A 19,822-nucleotide genomic window follows, 5' to 3' on the forward strand; every position below is an offset into this window, starting at 1 on the left:
GTTAGAGAAATTTTTGTGTTTCCTAGGGTCAGTTGGCTGTGGCAGCCATCTTGAATATTTGCTTTATTGTAGTTGTAAGAATTCAAAAATATTAGCAGTGGCAGTCAGATGTAGTGGAGAAGTTAAAAAGAAAAGAAGTAAAAACAAACAAAAGGCTGGTAGGTGTATCTGCAGAAGAAATAAAAAAAATACTTTTTGTTCACATACTTTTGAGACAGCTTATATTTTATAATTAGTGAATACACATGCCATTTTAGTATATCTAATGCTACCAGAGCGTTATTCCCAATCTAGTGAGTTCATAAAGTAGAAATGTAATTCATTTAGTGAGACTCCAGGTGAGCCTTTTAAGTTAAAAAGACAGAATTAAACTCAAATGTTAAAGCTGAGTGTGTCTTTGCCGCCATCTTGTGGACAACAAGAAAACCGCAACTGGTCTCCCGATTAAATCGCACCTAAACAGTCGTGTTTCGTTAAAGCACTATTATACTGCAAGACTGTAAAAATTACAGAGGCTTGGGCGTAATTTGTTATTTATATATTATTTATATATTTACATGTGTGAAACAGATTAAAGATTGAAAAGTTCATCTTCATTTCGGACTTTTATTTTATAAATAGCCGGAAGTACTTTGGGCGAGACTCGGAAGTTTTTCGGTTTTAAAGCAACGCGACTTGAGTCAGAAGGACATCTGTCAGCCAAAATGATTGGCAAATTTATCAGTTCTAAGTCTGTGACCATCGTCAAGTCGTGGTAAGATGTTTTTAAATCGTAAACGCGGAAAAATGTAAAAGTTAGGCGAGGAGAATGTTGACGTAGGCTAGCTAAACGTTAGCTGTTAGCTTAGCCGAGGTCATATCTGTGTGGATATCTGTGACTTTAGCCTCTCAGCTAAACGGGGTTAAAAATTGCCAAAATGATCAGATATTTTTCCTTTTTCTACTTTTCTGATCACAAGACTACATATAACAGGTTTAAATTTATTTATTTTAACACGGTCTGTTTTTTGCGTTGGGGAAAATTAGCTAGCTGGCTAAAGGATTTCAGTAAGTAAGGGGTTTTATGCTTTCAGTAAATCTTATTAGAAATAAAACCATATATTGACCTAGAGACCTTCTATTAAATGCCGATCTTACTTATTTAAAATTGAAAAATTAAAAGTGATCTCTTAACATGTCTGTTTAAGAGCAAACAGCAAATCTGGTTCAACAAACACAGACAGATTGTTTATGCTGCCATTTTTCTGCTTTAATTTAAATTTCTTCAAAGAGACAAAAACTTTTTTTCTTCTTCTTTTTTGGACAATCTCCTGAGGTTTTAGTGAAATTCTTGCACGCTTGGATTAAAGCACCTGAGATGCAGCAGGTCTCCTGTTTCTCATCATAAACCTGCAGCTGGTTTCTCACCGACTGCTTCTTTTTCAGACCGGCTCATATACATTTTGACTCCAAAAAATCTCAGACATTACTTTGGCGTTTGCGTGTGCAAATTGATCATTTTGAGGCATGTCAAAAGTTTGTCAAAATCTTTTTTTTAGGTCAACTTTAACCTTAAACATTAAAGTTTGTTGCTTGATTGTGTTACCCAGAAGAAAACTCCAGCTGATAAAACAGATAGCTAATTTTCTAGCTTCATCTTTTTTTTTTTTCCTGCTTTCTCTGTACATTTATTTTGGTATTAACCCCCCACCACCACCCCTCTACCCCCCACTTCCCTTTTCTCTTCCTAACAGGTCTCCCTCCTGGGTCGGGTGGAGCTCAGCCGCAGGAATAGCTTTGGTCTACTTCACCGACTGGTCGCTGGTTTTGAAATACGTCCCTTACATCAATGGCAAATTTAAGAAGGAAGAGTAGTGGCTTTCAGGTCAGTCAAAGACCAGCCAGAGACTACAGACAGAAGTTCTGCTTTAAAACTATTGCCCCTTTCACACAGACCCTAAAGGTCCCGGCTCCACTCTGCTTGGCTTGCTTTGCGAGCGTTCACATCTGCATTTTTTCGCACTCAGTCCCTGCATTTTCGGTACCTGCCTCAGAGTCGAGCCAGCCGGGCCAGCCCTGCTTCGTGGGCGGCGCAAGCTTAGCTCCTGTTTACTCATTGGTCGTGGGTGTGGCCAGATGCAAGCATAAAGAGCGAAGGTAGAAATATAAACAACAGCGTTAGCTTACCCTGCAGCATTTATGTCGTCTGTCCCCCAGCTGAAGGTGCTGTAAAGCCTGAAGTCTCCGGCGGATAACAGCTGTCCTACTCCACACAACAATCGCGGCATCCAGAGCATTTCTTCCACTGCGCCTCTCTTCCTGAAGTCTCAGGAGAATCCCCATAAGTTTAAAAAACAGCAACAACACAGGGCCAACGTTGTCCATAGCGCTTTCGTTGTTTATACAACTTGCGCAAAGTTTCGGTAGCGCGCCCCCCCCGCGCTGCGGCCCCGCCCCCCGCAACACGAGGAGGCGTTCCTCTGCTACCGACCAAACTGGCCCGTGTGAACGCGATGCATTCTTTATCAAGCCGAGCCGAGTAGAGCCGGACTTCTGAATTAGGGGCCGTGTGAAAGAGGCATATATTCTATTTTTTAATGAGACACTTTTAACATGCTGATATAATGTGTAACACACTTGTTTTATTAAAAATGATGCTGGAAATTGATAAAATTTTGATGATTTGTTTATTTGTTTCCTTCTCTCAGGTTGGCGCTGTTATATATGTTTTTTTCTTGCATTTTCAATACAAAGACCTACATAATGAACATATACTGTGGAAGCCTGATCCTCGGGCTGCGGTCCCGTTCCGTAGAAGATCTCTGAAGCTCATCGTCTCTAAACAGCAACTCTGAACTCCCGCAATCACCATCGGCTGGGAGTCACCGCGGCCGTTTTCTAACACCAACATAAACATGACGGAAACAAATGATAAATTCTTTTCTTGCTTAGTTTCAGGACTTTTTTTCCCTTCATAATTTTGTTGTTTTGTGGGTCGTATTTGATTCTTGATTATACTGTGGAGAGAAAAAGTAAAGTATGTTCTACAGATTTTTATGTTTGTTTGTCATTATTTTACGTCTGATTCGTGTACACCTCCTCAAAGATGATAAAACTGCTTTTAGAGCCTAAATTCAGCTTCTTGTGGAGTTTGGCAGCACTTCACCACAGCCCTGTACTGATCTATGAAGGAAAAAACTGCTCATCTGATTATTTTTTTTCCTTTATCAAACATTTGAGCGTACCTTTCTTGCATTAGGATTATTGTTTGCCTTGAATTTTGAGTTTTAGATTGTAGAGCTGCTTCTTTAGTTTGCATTTTGCCTTGTGAGAAGATTTTGTTTAATCACAAACCTCACAGTTTGATAAAAAGAGACCACAGTTAGTTTAACAAAATATATTGATCATACCTAAAATCATTTATTATCATTTTTTGGAGGATTTAAAATGAAAATTAAAGTCTCATTCTCACTTCAGTAAAGTATTCCAGCCTTGGTATACTGTATATATTGTTAGTATTAAGAGTATATACAACAAACTACAAACAAAGTTTTTTTTAAATGTCAGTATATGCGTTTTAAATGTAAACAGTCCCTTTTCTAGAGCCTGAAGCAACAGGACTAGTTTACAGTGTTGTGGCGCAAGGATTGCGGTGATTAATATGTCATCAGTCTGGCGGAGTAATCTACAGTTGTTAACGTCCTGACAGCAAGTGTCGACAGCTTAGCAGACTGTAAATTCAGGGCTGCAACAACAATTTGATAGCTGGCTTTTTTTTATCATTATTATCATCGTCATCATCATCATTATCTTTCAGCCTTCAGAATTCCAAGCGAGCAAAGGAACACGACCGACACCATGGAGCGAAAAAGGTGGGACTTTCAAACGTGTGGCAGCCGAGTTGTCGAAACATCGACGGAATGCACGCATGCAGACGTGCGCCGTAGTTAAAACACTCGTGAGAAAGTCAAACGGGCTTGGTTTATTTGCTCACTCCTTAGCTGTTCTGGGTAAGCAAGACTTCCGCGGACTCGCTGAGCTCATTACTTTAGGGAGCTGGCGTCTCGAAACGACGTTAGTTGCGGGACGTCGCACCGGACGCTGCTAGCTTGATTAGCTAGCTAAGTTTCATTGTTTACACACGCTTGACTTGCGGCGCGCGCGCGGCCCGGTGTTGCGACACATTCCGTCCCCCCCGGAATCTGTGCCCTCAACATCAGCTGCTCAAGTTCCTGTCGTAGCTCTTTCTGTACTTCTTTCTGTTTTTGATGGGGGGTTTTTTGCTCAAGGTGTCGAGTTTCCTCGTGTGGATTTCCGTGAGCCGTTTTTAGAAATGAGAACTTGTGTGAAAAAGCATTTTTGTCAGGTGTGACAGGCACGGCGAGCTCTGCTGGTTACAGCTCCCAGTGTTGTCTTGTCTTTTGGCGACATGTCGGAGCAAAATGTCACACTTTGTGATATAATCAAAGTACGGGAGCATTGTAGTGGCAGTTATCGGCACGAGACAAGGTGTGAGGACACACACACTCTAACTTGTCAATAATCACTTCTTCTTTTAGCTGTTCTCTTTTCAGGGATCACTAAAGCGAGTCATCCTCCTCCATTTGACTCTGTCCTCCATGTCCTCTCTAACTGCATCCATATGTCTCCTCTTTGTCTTTTTCCTGGCAGCTGCATCTCTAACATCCTTCTACCAATATACCCCCTGTCCCTCCTCTGCACATGTTCAAACCATCTCAGTCTGGCCTCTTTAACTTTATCTCCCAGTCCTTCAACCTGTGCTGTACCTCTGACCTCATTCCTAATCCTGTCCATCTTTGTCCCTCCCAAGGAGAACCTCAACATCTTCAACTCTGCCACTTCCAGTTCTGTCTCCTGTCTTTTTGTCCGTCCCACTGTCTCCAAACTGTACAATAATCTGATCGCAAACATAGGTTTGACACCTATTTTATATTCTGTCACTACAGTGAAGTTCATTCTGGTCCTCTTGAAATGTTAACTTTAGGTGTGGTTTTTAAGAGCATGAAGATTTCGCACTTCTGTGACAGCGCTTTTCTCTGTTCGTCTTTTCAGTTTACCCGTGAAGCGTATTCTCAACAAGCCGCAGATATTCCGCAGCGACCTCCGCGCTGACGTGAACGCCGGTCACTCCCGAGCCGGCCGTTCCCTGCAGCCCAAAGTGCAGCGGAGCAGGCACAAGAACCTCTACGACCTGAACCATCAGATCAGAGTGAGACACCGTTTGTTTACCTGTCGTTGCCTTTGGCCAGGAAGGGTTTCGCTCTGGAAATGTACTCGTCACGTATGGCGAGTCAGTGATTAACGCTCAAGAAAACGTGTTTCACAAAACGTGACGATAAGTGACATTTCTCAGAATATGTTAAAGTAGAAAACATTTTACAAGACAGCTAATGGGGAAAAGAAACCTCTTGTGAATATGTAACATTACACAAGTTCTTATATATTGTTTTTTTTTTTTTTTTTGTAGAGATGAGTCTTTAGGCACCTCCTTATTCAGTTAGGATTCAGAGAGCTGCCACGATAAAACAATTGTGCATTTTAATGATCCATATCCGTGATTCCCAACTCCAGTCCTTCAAATGTGCGCTCATGCTGAAGGGTTTGAGTGCGGAGTGTACCAATTCTCTGGAGTGGTCTTTAGCCCTGCCCTCTTTGTGTACTGGCCAGGGGTCCCCAATCCTGGTCCTCGAGGGCCTCTATCCTGCAGGTTTTAGTTGTTTCTCTGCTCTTCAGCTGGTCTTTAGGTTTTGCAGAAGCCTGTTTATCACGCAGTCATTCAAACCAGGCGTCAAAGCAGAGAAACACCTAAAACCTGCAGGATGGTGTTCCTCCAGGACTGGACACCACTGTTACAGACCGTCTGGGTTCCACTTTTGTGTTCCTCATCATTATGTTATTAACTAATATTAGCAAATCTATCCAATTACTTTGTTACATTTAAGGTAACTCTCGGGAAGAGAAAATTGGACCAAATAAGCCATTTGCGTGACACCGTGTAGACAGTTTGTATAATAAATTCAATCAAGGATATTCAAGTAATGACATACTCACATCAGACTGTAACTAAATGTAGCATTTTTTTAATTAATGATAACAACATCCCTCAGTCATTTTAAAGAGATAAAACTCCACTTCCAAAAAATGTTACCTTCTAATTAACAAAAGTAAAAACACAATAAATAAACAAGGATTAAAAGTATAAAAAAAGCAAGAACTTTAAAGAAACCTATTCCGTCTTCAGGTTGTCCAGTCCTTCAGAGAGGACTGTAGGACGCCGTCAGTGTCCCATGTGCCCTCTGGAAAAGTCATTAAAATATCATGAGACTCGTTCTCTCATTCACTGTGACCTACATAATAAAAATGTTTAATAGCTTTTCCTCCCGAGTCGTACATTTAGATGTTGAACAGTTCATTTTTACGATTAAAATCTTGACATTAGCTATCATTAACTTGTGATTTGAACTCCACGTTAAATCTCTGCATTTAATCCACTAAACTTTCCATTCCAGCTGTCTTTAAGAAGCGCTTTAAAGACAACACAGTTGAACAAAGTGCTGCACATCATAACCAGAAATAAAAGGAACAATACAAATACAGTAATACCAACACTTCAAGCAGAGTTAAAAGCCAGTGAGAGAAAGTAAGCTTTAGGAGAAGACTTAAAAACACGAAGAGAGGGTGTATGCTGTTTGTCACTGGTGACCCCTCCCCCACAGACATTGTTTTATGATTCACTGCTGGAAGACTCTTTCAAAACTGACCTGATTACAGTCTCTTATTAGCTGTTGGGAGACTAAAGTGCATGTTTTTACCTCGCAAATATTCATGCCTTCTAATGTTTGTATACATTTAGAAAAAAAATTAAAAATGGTTCAACATGAAGCCTGATTTGGTACTGGTAACACCAACAATAAGCCAGGACAACCACACAGACATAAATATATATTTCTCACAAGTGTTTTATACCTTTTTATCACAGTGTTAAAAGAATGAAAACCGAGATCTGATGAAGGTTTTGCCGCATTGCTTTCGATGTTGTCTCTCCTGCAGGCCAAGCCTGATTTAAACACAACACTACCAGTTCGACAAACAGCTTCCATCTTCAAGCAGCCGGTGACCAAGATAACAAATCATCCCAACAACAAGGTGAAGACTGACCCCCAGAAAGCAGTGGATCAGCCCAAACAAGTAAGTCCAACAGTGTAGACACAATCTCCTTTTTTAAAATTCATCACAGTTTTAAATCATTTGTCATCCACTGCAGTCCACTTGGTGTTTATTTGGTTATCATTACAATCTAGTAGTAGTTTGTCCCAGTTTAAACACCTGTACATGCAGAATATTAAGCTTCTTCCTGACCTGTGTTTTGTCTGTCTCGTTAGCTGTTCTGGGAGAGAAAGCTGAGCGGCTTAAATGCGTTCGATATAGCAGAAGAGCTGGTGAAAACTATGGATCTTCCCAAAGGCTTGCAGGGTGAGAGTAACCTTAAGAGCGCACCTGTAGGTGCAGATGAAAATGAGAGTTTTTCTCCCAGGCTGACCTTTGCTGTCTCCCGACCTCCGCCTTCAGGTGTCGGGCCTGCGTGCTCGGACAAAACGTTGCTCTCTGCCATCGCCAGCGCCCTGCACACCAGCCCCGCTCCCATCACCGGCCAGCTCACTGCTGCAGTGGAGAAGAATCCCGGCGTGTGGCTGAACACGGCACAGCCCCTCTGCAAAGCCTTCGTAGTGACTGATGATGACATCAGGTAGGAGAGATCAGTAAATATATTCAATAAGAGCAGAGAAATTAGTTTGAAAGTCAGTGTTTGTGGCTTCTTTTACAGCAGACAGCACTTCAGATATGATGTCACTGATGACTATTAGTAAAGCTCAGGGTTGTACGTACACCCAGGAGTCAGGTAGAGCAACATGTTGGGTCACAATCAAAACTGCACTTATGAAAATATTCCTGTTTAATAGAAAGTTGGTGCCAAACAGTTGACCTGAGTATCTCTCTTCCTGACAGTATATTTCATTGTAAGGTTTATAAACTAGTTTCAGTTAGTTAAATAGGTACCTTATTAGAGGCTTATTGGTTCCTTTAATTGGTGCTGGGTAAGTTTATCGTTTCAGCCTAACCTGTCTTTTTATCTGCATCCTTTACTCATCAAACCTGAGCCTGAATACATACCAGTACATCCAATCTGTCAGACTCTTCTATCAACGCCGCCATTGTTGGCCTGTTTTGAGTCACTTCGGCTCTTTCTGTAGGTAAACAAACGCACGTGGTCGTTGGCAGCTGATCTCAAATTTTTAATTTTAGGACACATTGTGACGCTTCTCAGCTGATCAGAAACTGACCCTCCGTGTCATCAGAACACCGGCACAACGCAGAAAAGCTTTAAAGATTTTTTCTTTTTTTAAGACTAAGTGCTGCTCTCCTGGCCGTCAATAAACCTGCGAACGGTTGTTAATGTCTGGCTTTTGTGGGGAATATTAAAAGTGTTGAATTGGCACCAGATGACTGCGTCGGTCCCAGTTCATGATCATTGCTGAGTGGACACAACTTACCCACGTTTACTGGCTGTGACAGCTTCCAGTAAATCAGACTCATCTATTTCAGGCTGCGAAGTCACGCTCGGCCTCACTGTTTGGACCTACTTCTGTATTCAGTCAAAAGTTTTTAAAAAGAAAAGCCTAAATATCTCAGAAGATCGCGGGTGTTGTAGATGACGTGCTTGTCTCCTAGTTTCTGTACGAAACGCTCTTCGCTGAGGGTTTAGAGCTCTTAGACAACCAGGGGATAAATACAGTAACTCTTGATCTATAAAATAAGAGATGACTTTTTGTGGCCAGCTAATAAACCTGTAAGATTAATATTATTATATCACTCTGTGTTTACAAAGAATCAGTTCAATAAGAACAGATAATGACGACAGTCTTACTAAACACAACCTGGAGGTGTATTTTTTTTTTTTAGCTTTTATTTTGTTAACTATAAATCCTTGTATCCTAAATAAAAGCTCTTAACTCACATCAGTTTCTGGTCGTCAGAGGCTGAAAAATAACCGGATGTTTGTTTTAAACAACAGGCTGGTGTATAATTTAGTCTTTTAATTTATGTGTATTCTTTATATGATCTAAGTCGTTGCTCGGGTTGTAAGTGTTTTTTATTTTTGGGACCTGTTTGAATTGCAGATCTTGATTTGCGGCGCAGCTAATTAATACAAACATGAGTTTATTTATCATCCAGTTGTCCTGCGCTGAAATCAGCAGCGAGTCAAGTTCCTTTGCTCGCAAATATGTCAACAAAAAACAGACTTTTCTTAGTAGTTATTTTCCTCACTAAAGTCACTTGCGCAAAAATAGATATACAGTTGCAGGTATAGATTAACTAGTTATGATGAGCCTGACTCGGTCACCATGGTAACCTATGCTAAACACTTAACCTGCTTTAACCTCTGATCTTTCTGAGGACACTGAAAGAAAATCATTTGTGTCTTTTGAGCCACAAGGGGCATCGTGTAATTAGTGACGCTGTTTGTGTGTGTGTGCACCTCAGGAAGCAGGAGGACCTGGTGCAGAACGTGAGACGGCGGCTAGAGGAGGCCCTGATGGCCGATTCGCTGGCTCACGTGGAGGACGCCGCCGCCACAGAGGCAGCAGTGGACAAACTAGAGAAGAAGGCGGAGCCGCTGGAGAAGGAGGAGTTATAGCTGAGGTACCGATTCGGATTCATCAAATGTAACTCCTTGTGTCTAAAGCGTAATCTGATTAAGTAAACGAGTAACTTGTTCATCTTGTCCATCCTTCAGGTTTGTTGGAGACGAAGAGTGCTGGTAAACTCAAATATTTAAACGAAAGGTTTCCTGTTGATTTTGTATACACTGAAAAAGACTTTCAATTGAGACATTATGCAGATTTTTCTAACCTAAACAAAGACTGTAGTCTTTATTGTATATTTTTACACCTTGTAGTGTAATCCTTAAAGGGTGCTTTAAGTTTTTTTCTGTTTTTTTTTTTACCTCCTACTAATGTAAGGCAGCTGTGGAAGGTGCTCAGTACGATGCAGTGTTACATTTAGTTACCAGCTGTTCAAGCTTATTACTGAAGACGCAAACCTCGTATTTGTGAATGTGTGTTCTGATGTTTTCTATTGGTTCTCTGAAGTATGTGAGTTTAACCGTTCTCCCAGTTTGTGCTTCTTTAGTTTTACTAATACTGTAAGAAGTGTATCACACAATGTGTCTGCTCAAAAAGAAAGAAAAGCTGCAGTATTTTTTTTCTTTTTTATATATATATATATATACGAACGCAGCACTTATGTGGCTGCGCAGAAGCAAACACCTCGGTTTTACAGATGATTTGACGACTTTGTGTGTTACAATAATCCAAGGTTACAAAGCTTCATTCCTCATATTTGTGTTAAAGTTTTCTGTGTTGATTTGCCAACTACATAAAAGTTTGAACAATAATCTGGACTGTGAGACAAATGCTGTACAAACCATTGTACTGTATTTCATTGCAGATTTTGTCTGTGTACCACTATTACTGTAAAATAAATGCAGTTTCATATGATGACGTTTGGATGACCTTTTTATATATTTATAAGGCTAATGTAACGCAGCAGCAGCTGGACCGGTTCTGTTCTGGTTCACGCAGGATTTTGAACCGTTCGGGGGCATTATTGCCGACAATAACAAGATGTGGAGAGCGAGAAGCCGGTTCCCGGTTCGTTTTCATTTCTGGAAGCTGGGCCTGAAAAATTGATCTCAGCAGAAACCTTTAAAGACGTCGACGCTCTGAAATATTACTGAAGATGTGTGGCTGTATCCTCCGCAAGTACGTGTCTGCAGCTGTAACGGAAAAATGGATTAAAACTTAAAATTCAACGTGCTGTCACAACTTCCAACGTTCATCAGACGGATCCTAAAAGAAAGCAAACAGTTTGCTATCCGTACTTCTCTCTGCTTGTGTTATCTCCTTGCATCGTAGAATAAAAGCTGAAGCACAGATTGCTAAATCTCTGCTTCTCGAATAGGAACATTAACAATAGTCAACAATATAAAAACCTCTTCTATTGATGATGCATTGTTGTTCACAGTTCATCTGAAGAACTGGTAAATATTATGGTGTGCTTGGTAAAACCTTGGTTCCGTAAATGCTTAGTGTATGACTTAAAGAACCAAATTTAATTAGGTAAAAATGGTATTTGTATTAGCCTCACCTTCACTGTGGTTCTGCCAGAAGTGCTGGGAACATGAGAAAGAAAGAGACGAATAAAAAAAATCTAAATGTAAGAAGTAAATTATAAGAGTTGTTTCAATTATATCTAAAATAAATACAGTTTTAAAGTGATGCCTGGACTGTTTTGCACCTCTGTGACTTAATGGTTGTTAAATAACTGGAAATCATTCAGAGATGTTGTTGGACCACCCCTTCACATCTCATTGGTAGCCATGATGAACACACCCAACCATAACCACACACATATATATTATTTTATTTTCTGTTTCATCTGTAGCTGTGATTTAAAGGGATGAAGGGAGGGTAAAAAAAACAAGCTTCATAGAAGAGCAGAAGAGCTCAGATAGTCAGACAGAGCAGCAGTGAGGGGCTGGATGCTGGCTGGATGCTGTCCTCCTGCTGCATGTGGCCTTTGAACCCATTGTTGTGTCGCGGCTGACGTCAGCGCCGTGTGTGCGGCAGACGGAGCGGCAGGCGGAGCGGCGTGCGCGCAGCGAGACAAAGGCGGCGGACCGAGCGGGGGTCAGGCGGCAGCGCGGAGTCGAAGGCGGCGAGCCGAGCAGGGGTCAGGCGGCGGCGGCAGCGGAGAATCACTGATTTTAAAAGGGAACTCCCAGCCTCGGCCACCGGGAATGAAGACCGGACGACTTCCCTAGGAGTGGGCTCCGACTCTTCAAGAAGAAAGAGAGAGAGAGGAGGAAAACAAACACCAACGGCGCCCCGTTTTTGATTTTAACGGCTGGTTTTTTGTTGTTGTTTCTTCAACGCCCCCCGTTTAGCTTCCAGTTAGCTCTGGCGCTAAGCTCACACGGCGCTGCACTGATCTCCTCCTTCTCCTCCTCCTCCTCCTCCTCCTCTGCTGCCTCCCGTCTTTCACCTCAGGAGCTGGAAGACGAGCGAGAAAAAAAAGAAAAAAGGGGGGGAACCCGAAAAGCCGAGATAAAGTAAGTTCGCGATACCTCCGCTCTTGTTTATTGTTTTTCTTTTTCTTTATTTTTTCTTTTTTAAAAAAACGGCCGGGTTGTTTATTTTATTCTATTTTATTCTTTATTTTATTGAATACTGAGCAGAGAGAAGTTCGGCTGTCAGAGCGGAGCTAAGCGGCTAGCCCGGTAGCCGCGGTGCTCCCAAACAAAGGGGTCGACAACGTGACTGTGCCGACTGAGAGGAGCTGCTAGCCTGTTAGCTCCCTGCTCCGAGCTAACGGCGGCGCTCGGTCCTCCTTCCCTGTGCGCGTGTTTGTTTTACCTCCGAGTCGCCCAGCACGTGCGGGAGACACCGAGGCGAACGCCGAAAGTCTTTGTCTCGTCGTCGTCCGTCGGCGGCGGGGAGGGGGTGGGATAAATGTGGGGCTAGCTGACAGACGAGCAGCCGGGCTGCTGGATGTTGTCAGACAGCAGACAAAGCGAGGCGCTCGCTGACGGGAGCTCCACTCCGCTCCTTTATCTTTAATAACTTGCTGTTTTGTTTTGTCTCCTCCTTCCCCCTCCTTTTTTTTGTTGTTGTTTTATTGTTTTAGTTTTGAGGGTGAGCTCACTCCTGACGGCACAGGCACCCGTGGGCTGATGTGAGATCCACGGAGGGACTATGCCTAGCCCTTTATTCCATCCCGAGATTATAGACCACGACGTGATGATCAGCAGCCAGCACGGCGGCGTGGCTCTGCCCCGGGAGACGGACCAGGAGTCCCGGGACGAGGACCACCAAGAGGCGCTCCGCTTCGCCCTGGACCAGCTGTCACTGATGGCCATGGAGAAGGTGGACTGCGGGGGCGGAGGAGGAGGAAGCGGCGGGCTGGCGGACACCCTGGACGGGACCCAGGGTCCGGGCTCCGAGGGCTGCAACGGCGTGGGCGGAGGGGGTTACGTGGACCTCCAGATGCTGGACCACCCGGGCGGCTCGCGGGACTCCCCGTCCTCCTGCTCGCCCTCTCCGGAGTACTACGGCTCGGGCGGCTACCACATGGCCGGCTCGCACTCCATGCTGCACGGGGAACAAAGCTCCGTCCTCTGCAGCAGGAAAAGGAGCGTCAACATGACGGAGTGTGTGCCCGTCCCGAGCTCCGAGCACGTCGCCGAAATCGTGGGGAGACAAGGTAAGGATGTGGCTGCTCTTGTTGTTGTTGTTGTTGTGGTTGTGGTGTTTGTGCTCACGCAGGGATGCTCGAGCCTGGCCTCTCTTTGTTTGGGTGTTTTGTCTGCTGAGGAAAGATCCTCTCTGAACTTTAAACTGTCTGAGCACCCGTGGGCCCTGTTTACGCTTTGATTTAATTAAACACACACAAAAAAACTAGATCCGGCCCAGGTTGGCTCCTCCTGATGGTTATTATTATTGTTATTCTTATTTATTATTTCTCCTCAGTATGTGGACAATGCTGTGACAGAGGAGTGGGAGAGTTGAGTGAGGCTGAGGGTGGAGGGGGAGGGGTGGAGAAGGGTCAGACAAAGCGGCAGATTGTCGGGGAGTCTGGACGTGTCTCGGAGGCTGCGCCAAACAAAGGAAGCCTCGGTGTCGCCTTTTAAAAGCGCGCAGTCCGCGTCCGTGGCGCGCGCCTCGGCTCTCGTTCATTTATTTATTTTTATTATTATTATTATTGTGTGTGTGCGCGGCGTTCGGAGTAGATTTATTTATTTATTTCCTTTCAGGCTGAAAACGGGGCAGCAGACGCACAAACACGGACTGGGCGGTGCAACGCCCTGCACCCAGAGCTGCCGCTGCTCCTTGACGAGCCCACCCCGACTATTTTTTTTTTTTTTACATACATATATATTTATTTTTACGCGTACACAAGCTCCGTTATTTTTATTTCTACCTCCATATAAGCCCCCCTCCGCCTTAAGCTGCGCTGGTGTTCGGGGGGCTATGTTTTTGCCGCGGTAGCATTACGGCATTGTTCTCTTTGTTTGAAAAAGCCATGCTTTCTGCTTCCCAGGATGACATCACGCTCCGTGCGTCCTATTGGCTGCCGACAGCGAGGCCTCCTCATTTAAAGGCACAGGCAGCTACAACACCGGCTCTGCTGCAGCCCCACGCTTTGCGCGGAGAGCTGCCCCTAGTTGTCCTGAGTTAGATAGGCCGGTGCTAGCTATTAAAAATTTAAAAATATAAATGAGTAGACACCACATGAACTGAGGTGCTGGCAGCGCCGATGTGGCTTTAAAGCCCAGTCAGACGCATAGAAAGCCAAACATCCATCCAGTTGCACAGTATTTTGTCCTCACAGGCCTTTCAGGAGAAAACCTTCTGAAGCTGTTGCTACAAAAACTCCAATCCCACTTCCTGTTAAGAGCCCACCTATTTATTAAAGCGTATAAATAGGTTTAACGTTACCTCCATGTATTATCTGCCGCTTGTTCTGGAGTCGGGTCACGGAGGGGCATCAGCTTGAGCAGGGAGGCTCAGGATTCTCGGGCCAGTCCTGGGTCTTCTCCCTGTGGAGGCGTCCGGGGAGCATCCTTGCCTTAACAGGCTCCTATCCGTGTGGAGGAGCGGCGGCGGCGGATCTGCTCCAACTCCCTCCCCAGATAACCGAACTCCTCACCCCCCATCTCTGAGGGGGAGAGCCCAGCTACCCTGCAGAGGAAACTCGTTTCTCCCGCCTGTATCTTTCAGCCTCTAACAACGTTAACATCACCAGAGTTATAAAACACTGTTCCTACACTGAAGCAGGCTCTCTATCTGTCGTGCTAAATGTGATTTAATGCATTTTGACTAAACAACAAATCTGCCAAAGCAAACTTTATCTACTAAGGCTGACATGTTTAACATCTAAATTATGAAGAAATTAATAAAAGTGAATCTTGCCAAATAGTGAGCCTGCTTTAGTGTTGTTACCTGTTTTATATCTGATTGTTAATGCTTTATAAAATGGTTACAAACTCATAAATAACTTATTAATAAATCCTGTGTAGAAAGGGTCTTATTGTGAAAAAGCACCAAGACTTGTTCACCTGCATCAATATAAGTGAGGAGACATACACACAGGTCTGTCAAGGTGATAGTCTTTACTAAATATTATTATTCGTAGTAGTTTTATTTTACTCTGAACATAAAGAGTCAGTTCTACTGACTCCTTCGACTTTCTATATTTCTTCTTTTTTTTTTTTAAATCTGACGAATCACTTTCTTCAGGCCACTGGGCTTCTCTTTTTCATTTGGCCAAAACCAAGAATGTGCCCAAAAAAAAAACATGCTGCGGTCTTTGGCTTTGCTACTGAGTCCATGTCGTAAATCTTAATATATGCTTATGGAAAAGCAGATGCTCGGATATTAGAAGTAAAACAACTGGGGATAAACATCTGTAACCGTTAAACCGGAGCAGAAGGAAAGAGGTCAAAATCAGGGATGCAGGAGATGGACGTGCAAAGAAATGTTTGCAGGGATTTCAGAGAATGTGCACAGCTTGGATAATTACTAACGGACCTAAAGTTTTAAAAAAACTACAGCTTACATAAACTCAAACAGGCGTGTTGTTTATGTCCCTCTGAATCTTTCAGGCTGTAAGATCAAGGCCCTGCGTGCCAAAACGAACACCTACATCAAGACTCCGGTCAGAGGCGAGGATCCGGTGTTCATCGTGACGGGACGCAGGGAGGACGTGGAAATGGCCAAACGTGAGATTGTGTCCGCAGCCGAGCATTTCTCCATGATCCGAGCATCCCGCTGCAAAGCTGGAGGTCCCGGAGGAGGAGGCTCCCTGCCTGGGCCGCCTCACCTGCCTGGACAGACCACCATTCAGGTACGGAGAAGCGGGTTGGGAGGTGGAAGGGTTGGGGAGGGATTGGTGGCTGTTTAATTCACGCACGTCTCCAGAGATGTAACATCGTCCACTGTCATTGATCCAGGTGAGAGTGCCCTACAGAGTAGTTGGTTTGGTCGTTGGACCGAAGGGAGCGACGATCAAGCGCATCCAGCAGCAGACTCACACCTACATTGTGACCCCGAGCCGAGAGAAAGACCCCGTGTTCGAGGTGACTGGGATGCCGGAGAACGTGGACAGAGCGAGAGAGGAGATCGAGACCCACATCACCCTGCGAACTGGAACCTTTGTAGACCTGCAGGGAGACAACGACTTCCACACCAACGGCACCGACGTCAGCCTAGAAGGCCTGGGCTCCCTGAGCGGAGGGCTGGGAGCGTCTCTCTGGTCCAGGGCTACAAGCCACCACTCTGCCCCGCCCCCGCCTCCACCCTCCCCGCCCCCGTCTCTTCCCATGACCATGCACCACTCCTCCGGTCGCAAGATGTCCTCCTCGGTCGCCTATCACACGCACAACGGCGGGATGAGCTCAGACAACTTCAGCGCCACCCGAAAGGCCAACGAGGGAGGCAGCCCCACCAGTCCTTTTAGCACGGGCTCCAGCAGCGCTGGAGGCGGCTTCACGTTCGCAGGCGACTCCACCCCAGGGCTGCCCCCCTCGGAGGAACTGGGCTTCGAGTTCAGCGCTTCCAACATCTGGGCACCTTTCGTCAACGGTGGGACGGGAAGTAAGACCGCCGGCTCTTCGCAGCAGCAGCCTCTACGCCGCAACAGCAGCGGCCTCAGCGGCGGCGCCATCACTCCACGATTGTCTCCAACTCTGCCTCAGGACACGGGGGTGGGCCCCCTGGATCACCCACTGGCTCGTCGCGCCCAGAGCGACCCCCTCAGCACTCTCTCCTGGCTACAGTCTGGCAGCACGGGGGGCGGCTCCTTCTCGGGGGCCTCCAGCTCCAGCTCCGGCGGCTCCTCAACCGGCTACTCCTCCTGCTCGGCGTCGTCCCTGCCCGGGGGCTCGCCCACCGACTCCGAGGGCGGCGGCAGCGGCGTGGGCCTCAGCTCTGGGATGCTGAGTCGCCTGAAAGGCGGCTCCGGCTCCGGCGTTGCGGGTCTGGTTGGCGTTGGCCCCGGAGTCAACAGGGACTGCTTTGTGTGTTTCGAGAGCGAGGTGACAGCAGCCCTGGTGCCTTGTGGCCACAACCTGTTCTGCATGGAGTGCGCCGGGCAAATCTGCCAGTCAGCCGAGCCCGAATGCCCCGTCTGCCACACTCCGACCACACAGTGCATCCGCATCTTCTCCTAATGCCCTACGCCATCCAGTGGGGGGAGGGCGGTGGGGTTCCAGACAGAAAAGGTATTGGAGCGCGGCACCAACTGTGGTGGAGGCAGTGGACGGATTTACACTAATAACCTTTACACACATACACTTGATGAACTATAATAAAAGCATTAATAGAGTTGATGATACTATACGGATGTTGATATATTGCTGATAACTGTCGAGATGAATGATAACAGTAATAATAATAATGACAATGACTTATTTTCAGAGGGCAGTTGATTGAAAGTGGTCTGCAGACAGTTGGGGCTCAGGCCGTCTCTCAGCGGTGAACTTATGGAAGGAAACTAGTGTCTTATCTCTCTTCAGGCCTTCATTTCGACTTGGAGCAGCCCTCTCCGCAGGCTGCCCGTCTGTCTCCACACGTCCTCATTCTGGCTTCTTCAGATTTCTGCCTGCTTTCTCTCTCTCTCTGTCTCTCTCTCTCACAGCCTTTCCTTTTGACACTTTTGTACTTAACAGATATTTTTGGATGAAGTTGTCAACGAGGCCTGCACTTTTCTACTCCTGATTTTAATATTCTCGACCCGATCCCTTTTCCTCTTCCGAGCTCACTCATGCTATTTTTTTTTTCGAAACGCGAAGCGGAAAGGTCGCTCTATTATTTTTTTTCTCTCTCTCTCTCTAAGCTTGGAGCGTCTGTCTTATTATTGTTATTATTATTATTATATTTTTTACGGTCGGCATGTTGTCAGGCACCTAGCAGAACACTACACCCATGAGACCTCTTCAGGATGAATACTTCTTTTCTCGACGCCATCAGTTAACAAGCCAAATGATCGCCGATAGCAAACGTCTCTCTAATTCTCGATTGAATCGTGTCGCGCTTTGGAGGAAATTCGGACGAGTCTTGTGTCTGTGTCTGTTGGACAGATTTTCAGCGGTTGTGCTGTAACACGTGAGAACTGCATCATTTCGTGACGCTGACAAAACCGTGATTGTGGTCAGTTTGTGCGTTTGGACCGCCTGACAATCCCTTTACATTTCTCTCCTTCTTCTGTCCGTGTTTATGTGTAAGCGAGAGAATAATTGCCACCCATCAGCGTCGGTGTGTCATCACAACGATAGGGTCCGGCTTCACTCCGATCCATCCAGCGCTCGTACGTTACCTCCCCACGTCGCGTGTCTGTTACACTCAGCTCTGCTCCTTCGGCGTTTTCTACTAGTTTATGACTTTCGGCTGTCTCGCGCGCGCCCGTGTGCTTGTGTGTGTGGCATATTTTTTGATCTCTTAGGATAAGATAGGGCTTTTTCTAATGTCACACAAGAATGTTTTTGTCCAACACGGTTAAGGGAGAGAAGACTTGCTCCTCTCGAGTGAAACAGTAACGAGGGTGTTTGGGCGAACCGTTTTAGTTTTCCTGCACTGTAATCCCCCACCCCCCCTTCTCCAGCCCATTTTTCTGTTAAAAAAGAAAGAGGAAAATAACCAAACGGCTCTCGCTGTTTTTGTTCGGTTCTGGTCTTCCGCCCTCCTCGTCTCTCGCAGCAAAGCTGTAAGGCGCTCTCTGAGATGACACACTGTTGTGCCCATATAGTGCTGTACTCTCGACGAAACGTAGTGCACTATATGGTTTAGTAGTTTTCGAGATTTGTCCCGTGTTTCATAGCATTGCTGAGTTACTCCAGCGAGGCAGGTACTTCCTGTTTTGTGTTTGTGTTTTTAAAAAAAAAAAGAAAAGAAGAAGAAAAAAAAAGTTCAGTGAGTTTGCAGTAACTGCCTCTTATAGTGTTAATACAACGTGATTTTTTTCGGGCGACGTTGCCCTTGGGTGGCCCTTTTTTAAAATTTTTTTGTTGAATTTAGTTTTTTTTTTTTTTTTTCCAACATATTGTGGACTCAGCTCATCGAATGAGACAAGCCATGACAACTGAATTAAAGCAACACACCTAATTCTCAAGGGCTTCCTTCGACTGCACAGACACACGGTCACATTTTTCAGGCTCACACGTAAGAAGAATCAACTTATCCTTTATGGCAGCTAGTAGCTAGGTCATCCAGGGCTTCCAGACACGTTTTTGTGTTCAATCCCAGCAGCTGCAGAATGTTTTGCTTTTCTTTTTTCTTTTTTTGTTGTTGTTGTTGTTTCGTTAGTTCTCCGGTCGTCCCTACACAATCACGATCAGATCCCGTCGGTGCGTAGGGGGAGGGGAGGGGGCGCTGTCCTTCCCGGGGCGTCCTCCCCGATCAGGACAGGGTGGCGGGGTTTAATACGAAGTGAAGGACCACGTAAATGCAGTTTAAACTGTCTGCTCCTTTACGGGACCGTGGCACTAGCCATATAAATAATAAAAATGAAAAAAAAAAAAAAAACCTGTTCAGGAGCTGAGCTGGTAGTCTTTTTGAAGACGAGTCCATGGTGCTTTTGGTGCAACTCCCTACTGAGTCCCAGATGAACAAACCCGGTCGTTAGCGGGGCGCTGTTTACTCTCAGAATAACATCTCCTCCGCTGCACTCTAGACTTGACAGCCCTGTTCTCATTTCCCCCCCCCCC

The 19,822-nt window shown here is 45.2% G+C and overlaps 2 protein-coding genes across 3 annotated transcripts; both read left to right on the forward strand.

Moving 5' to 3' along the window:
• Window positions 1–3,660: 3,660 nt before the first annotated feature.
• mbd3a (methyl-CpG binding domain protein 3a) lies at window positions 3,661–10,559 on the forward strand. Its single transcript, XM_017422192.3, has 7 exons — window positions 3,661–3,851; window positions 5,053–5,209; window positions 7,051–7,188; window positions 7,383–7,473; window positions 7,570–7,747; window positions 9,544–9,702; window positions 9,797–10,559. Exons 1-6 carry the CDS (start codon window positions 3,838–3,840, stop codon window positions 9,695–9,697), a joined length of 732 nt encoding a protein of 243 aa, XP_017277681.1. The 5' UTR covers window positions 3,661–3,837; the 3' UTR covers window positions 9,698–9,702; window positions 9,797–10,559.
• Window positions 10,560–11,546: 987 nt separating this feature from the next.
• LOC108239463 (RNA-binding protein MEX3B) lies at window positions 11,547–19,679 on the forward strand. 2 transcript variants are annotated; one of them, XM_017422171.3, is made up of 4 exons: window positions 11,547–12,172; window positions 12,748–13,323; window positions 15,725–15,966; window positions 16,073–17,290. In XM_017422171.3, exons 2-4 carry the CDS (start codon window positions 12,816–12,818, stop codon window positions 17,288–17,290), a joined length of 1,968 nt encoding a protein of 655 aa, XP_017277660.1. In that variant the 5' UTR covers window positions 11,547–12,172; window positions 12,748–12,815. The 2 variants fall into 2 exon arrangements, with proteins under 2 accessions (XP_017277660.1, XP_037838032.1); XM_037982104.1 differs by lacking the exon at window positions 11,547–12,172 and having other exon boundaries at window positions 12,816–13,323; window positions 16,073–19,679.
• Window positions 19,680–19,822: the final 143 nt, after the last annotated feature.

Source organism: Kryptolebias marmoratus, linkage group LG20 (assembly GCF_001649575.2).
Source record: "Kryptolebias marmoratus isolate JLee-2015 linkage group LG20, ASM164957v2, whole genome shotgun sequence".
In the NCBI taxonomy this organism is placed as follows: Eukaryota; Metazoa; Chordata; class Actinopteri; order Cyprinodontiformes; family Rivulidae; genus Kryptolebias; species Kryptolebias marmoratus.

Coding starts and splice junctions, on each gene's coding strand:
- mbd3a (XM_017422192.3), top strand. Junction 7,189..7,382: donor CAGTGGATCAGCCCAAACAA/GTAAGTCCAACA, acceptor CTGTCTCGTTAG/CTGTTCTGGGAGAGAAAGCT. Junction 7,748..9,543: donor GTGACTGATGATGACATCAG/GTAGGAGAGATC, acceptor TGTGCACCTCAG/GAAGCAGGAGGACCTGGTGC.
- LOC108239463 (XM_017422171.3), top strand. CDS start 12,816: ATGCCTAGCCCTTTATTCCATCCCGAGATTATAGACCACGACGTGATG. Junction 13,324..15,724: donor CGAAATCGTGGGGAGACAAG/GTAAGGATGTGG, acceptor TGAATCTTTCAG/GCTGTAAGATCAAGGCCCTG. Junction 15,967..16,072: donor CTGGACAGACCACCATTCAG/GTACGGAGAAGC, acceptor TCATTGATCCAG/GTGAGAGTGCCCTACAGAGT.